Source organism: Lichenostomus cassidix, chromosome 8 (genome assembly GCF_008360975.1).
Source record: "Lichenostomus cassidix isolate B80296 chromosome 8, HeHo_3.0, whole genome shotgun sequence".
NCBI lineage: Eukaryota > Metazoa > Chordata > Aves > Passeriformes > Meliphagidae > Lichenostomus > Lichenostomus cassidix.
Window position 1 is genome coordinate 24152159 of NC_139489.1, and position 12339 is coordinate 24164497.

Consider the following 12339-nt stretch of genomic DNA (forward strand, 5'->3'; position numbering starts at 1 on the left):
GCACCATGTCATGGTACTGGTCACACAGCAAAGTTATGAACAGAAGCAACTGTATGCAGGATCAGAAACTAAGCCAGGTTAGTACTCACAGAACTGATACTACAACTGCTTTAAGCACACTGTTCAACCATTAACTTGGCATTTCCATAACAAGTCTAAAAAGCATTCTTAGGCACTGAATCCATCTCATCAGGAATAAAGTCTTGGTGTATGTATGACAGCAACAAAACCATGTGAAGAAACCAATGGTTTCTTTTCTAATACTAACATCATAGAGCAAAATCTGAAATCTTTTGCCAAAGCAACGTGCTTCTAAATGCATTACACTGTGGATTCATCACTTTAAAAAGCTGCACCTCACAAAGGAATTTACATCCTTTGAATGGCACTAGCAAGCGACCACTAAGTGATTTTGATCTCAGAGCAAATTCCAGACTAGAAAACAGGCTCAGCTTACACTAGAGGGGGTACCCAGCCCTGGAGGCCCCAGCAGGCACTGTAGCTTTGCAAAGCACATTGTCAGAGCTCTCTGGTACAAAGCTGCTGCAGCATTCCTTCCTCAAGGGTACAGGCACAGGGGGAACAAACTCCTCACTGTGGCAAGAGGAGCAAGGTGAGACCTGACTCTGCACCTTCCCCAGCTGCCATGGAAAGGCTCGTGGCCAGCCCAAGCAGGAGGATGAGGACTCTGAACTCGCCATGACCTCACAGGGCACAGCCAGACACACAAATACCGAGATCACTTCTCACGCCACCGAGACTGCGCATCTCACCGGGGGGAAACACAGCACCACACAGCCACTTCAGCCATCAGCTGAGGATTCTTGGGAAATTTTTCAGTCTTACTGAGAAGGGCCATACAAAAAAAAGAAAAAAATTAAAAAATAGAAACAAATCATAACTTTATAAACTCTTTTCCAGGACAGAGTAATCTGTACTTAAGGAGCAACTTCTACCAGCAGAGCATCAAATAGTACTATGCTATTATCTTCTCTTACGACTGTACGAAATTCCTGAGTGATCTCCCATGGCCTGAATTAACTACTGGCATTTTCATGACTTTCAAAACATAACTGTTTGGCAATTAAGAGACATTATCTTAAAATATGCATATGGAAATCACGCAGTGGCCATTTCTTTCCGTGTACTATTCTGAGGTTCCCAGGTGACTCTCCTCAGCAGACTAACAAAACTATTTTTAAAGTTACGTAGCACATGACATACCATTAGCGTTTTCAGGAATTTTTACATTTCACACCAAACAAACATCAGATTACAAAAACCAACACCAAAATGATCTAAAAAAATTACAAAAGCTCATCTTGGATGCACCTCCAAATGCTTGAGACAGAACAAAGCCAGGGAGGTTAATTTTGCTACATTGCTTGCTATATTTATAGGTACCTGCATCTCACCTAAGAAAGCGGGTTCTAGTAACTTCAAGGTAGAGCACAAAAAACAACAGCTTCTAAATTTCAAATTCATAAAGCCACTATTGCACTTTTTTCAAATCACATTTCAGCAATCTGAGAGTAAAACTTTCCCTCTTGACACCTGTCCTTTGGCTCCTCCCCTCTGCCTGACATGCACCAGATTTCTTCTCACAGTAAATTTGAATTCCTTTAAATTTTAAATAAAAGGGCAAGGGGCAAAAGAAATAATAAGATTTTTTAAAGGTATCCCAATTTTTCTACAAAAACCAACACAAACCTTAAAAAACTCACAAAGGCTTTACCATAAATCTGATAGCACATACAATAATCCTATTTTAACCTTCAAAACACTTCAAAATACTACTGGAGTTTTGGATACAGTGCATCATTACAAACATGGTTAACACAACAGACAAGCTGCCTAACAATATAGTCAATAAAGTGAGCAATATGGATGTCCTTTTCACCACAGAAATGCTTTTTCCATTTCCCATATTACTCACCTCATATCTGCTGAGCACCCACAAAGGCGAATTTTTTGTCAAATCTGAAAATCCATACCAACCAGCTACAGAAGTCTGCAGCTGGGCCTTTCATCCTCTCAGAATATAAGACCAAAACCAATTGCTTTCATTAAACCAATAGCTGTAGTTACTTTCAGAAGTAACTTTATCCAGACAATTTACGGTCAACTTGCAGTAGATGTACAAGAGCAGCCCAAGCAAGGATAGGACAATAAGAAGAATATTTCAAAACAACCTGGATTTTTTTTCCTTTTTTCTTTTTTAAAGCAATGTGTAGAAATCACATGAAAAGAAAAAAGTAAAACAAAAAAAAACCCAAACAAAAATGCCCCTCACCACACCCTGTATTTGTTATCAGCATTTCAAAAGAAATCTTGAACAGCATTCTCTATGAATCAAACCAGAAATTTAAATAACACAGCTAAAACCTTAAAATAATCTCTCAGTTCAAGTTTACAGAAGCTGATTTAACATTTTAAGTTGATATCAGAAGACTGTATTAATACTGGGGTTTTCCCCAATAGAAAAGAAGTTCTCCATTCCTTACCTCATCATCTTTATACCAGGACAAGCTTTCTGCAGTTAGAACGAACCAGTATTCCTTGGATCCTCCTTTCATGATGCCAATGTTGTTGATTGTGAGCCAGCCTTTCCGGATGACCTATGCAGAGGTGCAGTCAGGTACAAGTTTAGTTCATTAGTCACTTGACATAGATCTGCTGCTGCATTCATTCTTTTAAATAAATACTTGCTAAATGAAACAAGCACAGGTGCATTTTTTCAGTCTCTGGGAAACTCAAGAGTTTTTGCAGGTTTCTGTCATTCAAAAACAAAAAGTAATTAAGTAAGTAAACTTCAAGTATAGTGTTTTCAGTCAAAAGTTGGAGAAAGAGAGAAGCCTATCAGAATGTTGTACTTGCAGCAGGTATGAGTATGTTAAGGAACATGTAAGCCTGAAGATATTTATTTGCTGTATAATAACACACTGAAATCCATGCTAATTTATCTCTGACTACACTGTTCTGGTCTAATTGTTAGGGTCATTTGTAAAGGTGGAAACCAGGAAAAGCACCTAGATTCTGGTAAAAAGAGTGGCTTCTGACACTCTTAATTTTCAGAAGTGTTTGTATGGAGTGAGAAAGTGGAGAGGTCTTCTTAAGCTAATATTAAGGTAGGAAGCAGTAAGGAGAGGCATGCAAGAGCCATTTTCTTCTCATATGGTGGGAGAGAAAAAGAAAAGAGGAAAAAAGAAAACCTAAGGCAGCAATAAAAATCAGGGGGAAAATGGGTAAAGCAAAATTTTATAAAACAGATACAAGCCAAAGATGAAAGAACAGATGGAAGAATACCTATAAATACTAAAGCCAGGAGGCTACATCAGGAAAGAGAAAAGGGAACAACAGAAAACCTAAGAGAAATGAGACAACTCCACAGAGGAAGAAGAGAGAATAACCATGAAAACTCATTTACAGATCAGATTGAAACTTTCAATTTTATTGGAACAGTTACTGCTTTCCAATATAAATGAGAAAGCAAATATTTCTTCCTATCATGCTCTGAACAAGACAACAGAACTTTCCCAATCCCACAGATGCAAGAAAGCTCAGGTCTTCTCTTTCTCCCCACAACAACACCCTTAACTTGCCTACGAAATATTGTGATGGAAAGAAGTGCTCAGAGAAGCCCTTCAGAACCCCTTAACAATCCCCACAAGCACTGACTTGTGTGATCAAATATGAGTTTCCTCTTGTACTTAAAAAAATATGAGGCAAACATACCTCTCATAGGGCTTTACAAGACCTGTAACTCCAAAATCAACAACTCACTAGGGAAGAACATGGCTCACTATCTATCACTTGCCATCTATAAAAGTTTCAGAATCAGAATTCACTCCCATTCAGCAGGGATGTTCATGTAAGCCCCTAAAAAAACAGCTTTGGTTTTGCACAGAGCAAGGGATGGAATTATATTTGAAAACTAAACCAAAGAAGAGATCAGAAGGTGCACCTGAAAAGCAGAAAATTGTAATGGAAATGCACATAATACAAGAATATCAATTTCATTTCAAGGAAGATGAACATGTTTTCCCACTTACGAGCAACCAGGCCAGCAATGTAAGAAAAGGCATGAAGATCCAAAAACAGGCTGTAAATTTTCAGCCTGTAAGAAAAATTCTAAGAAAGCATTGATCTGGTTCTGAAGCCACAGTAAGGGATGGGAGAACTGACTCCCGTAAAGAGACTCAAGGGAGTCTCTTTGGCACAGGCAGATTGCATGAAGCAGCCTGTTCCACAAAGGTTTTTACAAAAGTGGGTCAGGATTTTTAATATTCATTAGGGGTGGAAAAAAGCCCTAAGCAGAGAGGGGCATTAGAGAGTACAAACAGACATGGAATGCTTGCCTAAGTGCAAGTTAAGGGAAACATACTGATAAGAACTTAATTACCCATCAAATCCTCATTTGATTTTACGATGTTTATTGAAGTAACTTTTTAACAGGAAACAATAAACATGTATATACAGCCGTGTACTGGCCTTCAGGCAGCTGCCACAGGACAAGCTGTGGAACCAAATTCTACTTTTTCTTTCTGTGCTGAACTATCCAAATGCAAAGGGAAAAATTCTGAGGAAAAGCAATGAAATTAAGGTCCCTCATTCACTTGAACTTGGTTCTGTAGGAAGGGGAGCTATATTTGTGCAGCAGACTAAATACTTCACAGCACATGCACAGGTGGTTCTTCCCATGCTATAAAGAAACTGAAATAAGAGGCTGGGAGAGGGTGCTGTTGAGCCATACTGTCTGCAATTCAAAATGCCATGTTGCTCCATATAAAAATTATATCCCCACACAGGAAGGCCAGGCAGTCTGGCCAGCACCAGGCTTGGAGAACACTGTTTTGGAGAAATATCTCAGGATAGGTAAAAGATTTGAAGACAGGTGTCAGTGAAGATAAAGAGGCGGTTTCTAGAAGCAAAGCAGTCAGGAAGACCTGAGTAGCAGGTTCAAGAACCTTACAGGTGATGAGCACTTGAAAGGGAAGAGAAGTAGCATTCACTGCTTATTCCATCCAGGCCTCTCCCTCACCATTACCACAGGCTCTGTAACATCTTAGTAAGAGCCAAATTTTCTCAATTTGACAAGAAGTCCTTTGTGGTAGATAGAGGTCTCAGTACAGACCAAGGCAACATTTTAAAAACTAAACTATACAAGCCATTTAAGAAGCACTGAAGGTTTTAATACTTCTAAGGCAGGAAATGTCATGCTCCAGTCCAACACATCTCCCCATAAATGTGCAATCATCATGGGGTGTGGACAGAAACAAGCTGACTTTCTAACACAAGCCCTGGTCACTGTCTCGTAAAGGAAGGAATTTGCCAGTTGTTTCCTCAAAAATCCTGTGTGCCAAGGAGTAGATCCAGCTGTCATTCCCACACAACACTGCATGAAGAGCAGGACACCAACCTACAGCAATATCCTGGGTGTGTGTTTGTCATGTGAAATTTCTAGACCTGTTTATTTATACCCGTCTGGGAAAACAGGGTACTGTGTTCTCTAAAATATCCTGGACTCTGCAACAGGTCATAACTATCTAAAATACTAGGAAGCTGTTTCTGGGGACACAAAGAGGGGGAATATGAGCTCAGTGTGCTAAGCCTCATGTCCTTTCCACTGAATTTTTCCTGCTTCTGAGGCACATTCTGTTAACTACAGGAAGCTACACTTAAGAGAAGATGCAGCATTGGTGTTAGACATAAAGTGAGAGATGTCAGATCAAGATATAAGTGCAAGACAAAGTGAGATCAAGCAACATAGTTTCACTTTCCAGAGAAGCTGAATTACACCCTTAGACTACAGTCAATTTCTCAAAAAAAAACCAAAAACAACCAACCACCAAAAAAAAAAAAACTAAAACCAAAAAACAAGAAAACAAAATAAAACAAAAAACAAACAAACAAAAAAACCAACTAAAAACCCTCAAGCTATATTTTAGAAGTGCTCCTCCACAGGCAATAAGAAGATAAGATTTTCAAAGACACTTTTGAAGTTAAAAAAAACTCTGATTGAAAGTTATTGTTTTGGAGGTTTTTTTAAACTGCTGTGTTCCCTATATTTTATAGTACTTCAGCTCGAAAAATTAAAGAGCCCCGTGTTCAATTATTGTTCTCACTAGTTCATTTTCTCATTGGGTTGTATCTAAGAGATCCATTTCAATATTTTCTATCATATTGCTAAATGCCATTCTGAGCAGACCGGATGTTAGTGACATGAGTTATGAACTTCAGGAAGGTGAAAAATATGGGCACTGCCAGAAGCTCCTGGAGACAATATTCTGACCGGTAGTTGGACTCCATGCACAGGATGAACAAGAGATGACACAGTTCCTTCCTTCAGGATCCTGATACCTAATCTGGGTGACTGAAAAATGAAACTTAGAGGCTCTGAATGCACATGAACAAGCCAGAAGGAAATAATTTTCTCATAGTTCAGCTGCACAAAACCCAAATCATATTTGTTGTTCTTACTCTCCACCACTTCATGGATAAACAGGATAGAAGGATTTTACACAATAAGCACAATTTATGTGTTGCTGCATGAATTTAATTGCACTAAATCAAATAAGGCATTTGTTAAAGAAATATATTGAAGGAAATGGGACACTTTCTGATTCTCTAAAGAAGTATTTGAAACTATCTGAAGGATGATTTCAAGATAAGTGAGATACATGGAACTGGGCAGACAGAAACACAAGTGTGAGAATCATGAGACTGGACACTCCCACAGCAACACAAGCAGCAGCACTTGTTAATGTAACATCAATAAAGTTGTGTTGCACAATTCCATTGAAATGATTTTAAACGCAGAACACAACTCCCAGTACCACTCTATCTTCCAATCACTGTCATAACAACATGTGCTACCAAATAGTAAGCACATTGAGTGAATAAAAATTACAAGAATTACTCAGGGAGGCTTCCTCACAAGCTTTCTTCAATTATGAAGATCCTCACACTACAGAAGCTACAACGTATTAGAGAGGAAACATATTACAGTATTTCACTGTAATTTGCCAAATGTCACAGCATAAACTGATCAGATCTGTTCTGATACTGAACATGACCAAGATCTTGTGACATTGCTTCCCTACAAATCACTGCACAATATATTATATAACTTTAAAATAATGACAATGGCTAAAGTCCTAAAAACATGTCTGCTTTAAAGAAAAATTTAGTCTTTATTGAAGCAAAGCTCTCAGGGGTAAAAGACTGAAATATGCTTCCACATATAATTAAACAAAGATTGAGGTAAGTCAAACATGAAGAAATAAATCTAAAAAATAAACAGTTAAAGGCCATTTAGAACAGCAATACTCCTCTACACTTGATAAAGTGAAAATTTAAAACCATCTGGTCTCATGCTGCTGAATTTTGAAATATTTTTTAATGTGTTAGCTCATGGGCACTACCTCTTTTGTAAAAATACTGACATTTCTTAAGAGAACAGCTTTGTCATAATTTTTCATGACCACCTCACTGACCATGGCATAAGTCACCAATGCCATCTGGTTGCTTAAAAAAATTCTATAAACATTGTTTTCCTGGTCATGCAAGATAACAGGATTTAAGTATATCTGAAGAAAAGACACAGGAAAATATGCTACAAAGCAGGATTTAAAAAAAAAAAGGGGGGGATTACTAGGGAAAAAGTTATTTATTAGAACTATAGTTCAGGCCAGCTGATGGGATCTGAATGCTACTTGTGTCTAAAACAAATGAATCAGATTGCTGGTTTAACTCTGTAAGAGGCAGGTCAAAGAAAGCCCTGAGACCCAAAACTCCACATCACTTGGACAGTGCCTTAAAACTCACAATTCACATTAAGCCATTTCTCCAATTACAGGGCTACTTCAAGCACAGCAGCAGATTTTGCCACAGAAACAAAACACAAAACAGAATTTCACATAAATTATAAATAATCCTCTATAACTTGAGTGTCTTGCATTCTCATTCACATCAATAGGGCACATGGAGCAATGACATATTCCCCTTAAAGCTTTATCAAAAAGGGGAGCTTAAAACATGGAATTTTAGTCACCAAAACAAATCTCAGCACACACCATACACAGTTAAGAGTAGGTCAGCTTTCAGGAGCCAAACCTTGCTAGTGTGCTGTGTAAAACCAAGCATTGCATGGATTACTTCAAGCAAATTAGAAGACAGACTAACCTGTGGCTTAAAAAGAAACTTTGTGAAGTCAGGTCAAAACCTCAGGCAGTAGCAAAGAAAAGACAAACAAAAAAGGCCAAAGATTAAGCGTGAGAGGATAAATTAGTGGTAGAAGAAAAAGGAGAAAAACATGTTAAGAGGAATTTGCATTATTATCCAAAAATAAGGTGTTGCTGTAGTCATCTTATTTCCAAGATACACAGAAATAGTTAATAGTTATCTGCATTGTTCCAGTTCAAAGCAAGCTACTAAATAAGAAAAGCAAGGTATTGCAAATGAGCATCCCACTATTTTGGGAAAATGCAGTAATCTGGATCTCCCCAAGGGATTCAATTCAACTGCTGTTAAAAATAGTGCTCCCTAATCCTTTTGGCATAACTGAACATAAGTTTAATATAAAATGATAACTGGCAGAATTTGATGATGTGGCAACAAACTGAAAAATTGTATGTTTTCAGCACAGGTATTGCCAAAGAATACACTCAATACAGAAATTTATTTCTCACACCTAACCATCACTGAACCAGCAGTAACTTGTTATAAAATTAACTGCAGTTTAGACAATTAATTCTAATTAGTAATATTAAAGACATTCACATACTTATTTACTCATGAAGTGGAGGGGTTAGAAAAGAGTCTGTCTGTGATATATTGATTCCCCTGGTGCTATGAAAAGAATGCTAAAAAGGCTTTAAATATTTTAGTTGATAAAACTCACTTTTTCTATCAGAAGTAATTCCTCGACACAAACAAAACACCAAGAACAGTACCTGTATCCATAAACAGCACGTTCATTTACACGAGAGCTAATGTTTCCTTTTGGTTACCAGAAACTTATTTGCCCACCTTTCAAAGAGAGGTTTACTATGAACAGAGGCACTTACATCAGATAAAACCTGCTTTCCAGTTATATAATAAAATAAACACCAATTAGTAATTTTAGCATAAGAAACTTGGTAAATTATAAAAATATTAATTCTATACAAACTCTTCTACATTTTACGTTATACTAGTTCAGACTGGTAACAGCAGGTTAGTAGCAGTTAAGTGATGAACTGCAATTACACTTTGTTGAGGAAGTGTTACAGACAAGACAGCTTAACATTAAATAGTTTAGCAGCAAGTATTGGACAAACCAATGAGTTAGAGACAAACTTTGCCCTCTGAGAAGCTAAATGAAAAAGCAACAATAAAGCTTACAGAACTTAGCTCGTACAATTTGCCTTGAAGGCGGTAGATTGGTTGCCTGAAATAGCAAATTGCAAAAATGAAGTTTTATTTCAGAAACATTTCCTCATTCTTTTCAACTCCAAACAATCAACTTACAAACATCTGTTTATTATCTCTACAATAAAAGGTTCAGCAAAGTCCTTTATACCACAAGTAACCAAGTTTCAACATTGAATTTAAAATGTCAAGCTTTTTCTTCACTTCTTTATAGAGAAAACATTCACTCAATTAAAAAATCATTCATTTTATTTGTGTATTTTTGAAGAGCCAGATAATTGGTCGCTTTTCCTTTTATGGGACACTCCAAAGTGATGACAGTCATTGTGTTTGACACATGTTCCGGCACAGCTAGATAAGAAGGAAATCTCTCCTCAGAAGAGAGAGAGGCTGCTCTTTGAAGCCACTGCAGTGTTTAGACCTTCCAGTTTTTTTTTTTTTAATTTTAATCCAAACCATATATTATATCAAAAATGCCACTCATGCTGGTCAGGCTGTGGGGAACCATCACATCCAAGAAGTTACTGGATTATTTTAAGAAATATCTTGAAAATAACTAGCAATTTCTTGGTGAGAGGAAGAGATTGAATTTCTAGCCCCAAAAGGATGACTACATTTTCAGAAAATGCCAAGAACTCTTGTCTACAACAGCAGCAGAATAGGAGACTTTCTGAAATTTCAGGTTTATCATCTTTTATTGGATCTAAACATAATGGTCACATTTCAAAACTTTGACCTTTCACCTCCTGAGCATTATTTGACCAAATTGCATGTGAAAACATCAGGAAGATATTCAATATTGGTAATTATATAAAATTTAATTGTTTTATTTTTACTACCATTTTTTATTTCATTCTCAAGGATGTACTAGTTCCATAACAATTTTTTTTTTTCTGTTTAAGACTTTGCAAAACCCTCAAAGCGAGCAGAAACTCTCCAAGCGGTACCATTTTCATTATTTTTATCTCATATCTCATAAGAAGAAGACTGATCTTGAAAAGTATTGAGAACCCCTGGCCCACATAAAAGCAGATAAAGAAGGCAGGCTCAGGAGCACCAAGCACCTTGCAGAATCAATCCCATATTTTTATGTGACAAAAAGAAACAAATAAGTAATTTCATTAATGAATTTCAGTGAAGATGCTAATTAATCTGAAACCATCAACCAGTTATTCTTTGTTTACTTCAGGAAAGGCCTATGGTACATAATCAACAACTGTGTGAAGTCAACTGAAAGATTTCAGAAGAGGTAAAGGCAAATCCACATTTGCTTGCTGAATTGCCCTTCACTGCTGCTCAGCTGTGAACACATGAGAAGCAGCAAAATTTTATGACAAAGCACACACAAGCAAGTACTCACCAGCGTTTGGGATTCTGAAATTCGCAAATTTGCAGTTAATGACAAAACACTGCTGTGGAACACGAGAGATTCAAAGCACTAAACAGCGTGGGAGGGGAGACACCAGCAGTGCAAGCAGCAGCAGAAATGCTAAACAGTAAATTATGATAACAATGGAAGTCAGGTGGCTTTGAAACGTTCAGCAAAACAATGCGATGAGGACACATTTATGTGCGTTTGAAGCAAAAAAGGTAAATGATACACTTAAAACAAGAAAACACAGCCAAGAAAACCAAACAGCTTGAATTAACTTGCACATGCCATTATCCATTCTCTGTTAGGTGCCTACCTGATTTCCCACTGCACTTTTGTTAACCTGACTGCTTCTTTGTTGGGCACTAAGGGAAGCAGAGGAAAAGAGTTATACTGAAGAAACTTGAACTAAGCCAGTTCCTGAGGAATAATTTTAGCAGCAATAGTTACTTTTGATTCCAGCAGAGAAAAACTAGATTAACACAGCAAAAGAAACACAGCAAAATTATTGCATATATGTGCATATTTCAACTGCTTTTCTACCTGCATATATTTGCCTGCTAAGGACAAAAGGGATGTGCACAGCAGACAGCTTCTACTAATATCTCCTTTGCAACAACATCCTTCTTGGACTGGTAAAGGTTACTAAAAGCACAGAGAAATTATGGCTCATGTGGGTAACTTTGGAAACATTAGCGTCTATAAATATTCAGAAGAGACAAAAAGCAAGCCATTTCTGTTATTTAGAGCAGTACAACAAAATCCTCCCCTGCTGGAGGCTCCTTAATAGCTTTGTCTTGACAGTTTGTTTTGGATATTATTCTAATATTTATATGCACTTTGAGGGTGTAAATATAACCAATGGATGAAGCCGTCATAAAGCTGGTTCAAAGCTGAAATCTTGTAAGAATAGAGCACATTTGAAATTATACCATATTTAAAATATTTTGCTCAATTCTTGAACTTTGGTGATCCCAGTTCCTGAAACAAAACACACACTCCTGTCTCAAAACCAAACAAGTCGCCATTAATTCTAAAAGCATTTGCATTATGTGGCGGTTTGTGTTAGGCCACAAAATTAAAATATTGCTTGAAAGAAGAAGAAAAGCATTCAGAGAGCAGGCTTTGGCTACTCAACAACCAGTACTTCACTGGTGACAGGAAGTTTTGTTTGGATTAGATTATACCATTTCACCAGGCATTGATTAACTGAAGAAAAAAGCATCCATATTAAAGCAGCTACAAAGGCTTCTCTGAAAGAGAATGGCAAAGAGATGTGCTTGGATCAGAGCCTATGGGCCAATCTTGCTGCTGTTTGGTGCACAGCTGCTGCTCCAAAGAACTGATGAAGCACCAAACTCAACCCTTTTCCAAATTCTGATCTTGCCCTTTAGGACCACACTATCAAACCAGCGGGCCACATGCTATCTGTGAGAAGATCCACAAGGATATTTATTCCATGTGCCTACTCTCACTGTGCTCAGCTCAATCATCCTGATCCTTTTGACCAAACAACACTGCATGTCCCTGGTATGTCATCTGAGTTGCATAAGCTT

The 12339-nt window shown here is 37.5% G+C and overlaps 1 protein-coding gene across 6 annotated transcripts in view; it reads right to left on the reverse strand.

Moving 5' to 3' along the window:
• The window catches only part of DNM3 (dynamin 3), a 167806-nt gene that overhangs the window by 114834 nt on the left and 40633 nt on the right, over positions 1 to 12339 (reverse strand). For 4 of the 6 annotated variants that reach the window (XR_014853839.1, XM_085068456.1, XM_085068455.1 and 1 more), the window contains exons 13-15: positions 11100 to 11148; positions 9401 to 9430; positions 2505 to 2618 (exon numbers count right to left, since the gene is read on the reverse strand). Coding sequence is in view for 5 of the 6 variants with exons in the window: in XM_085068456.1 (XP_084924582.1) it covers positions 2505 to 2618; positions 9401 to 9430; positions 11100 to 11148 (193 nt within the window). In the remaining variant the exon portion in view is untranslated. Of the gene's footprint in view, positions 1 to 2504; positions 2619 to 8184; positions 8203 to 9400; positions 9431 to 11099; positions 11149 to 12339 lie in introns of all 6 variants that reach the window. The other 2 variants (XM_085068458.1, XM_085068459.1) reach the window with 2 other exon arrangements.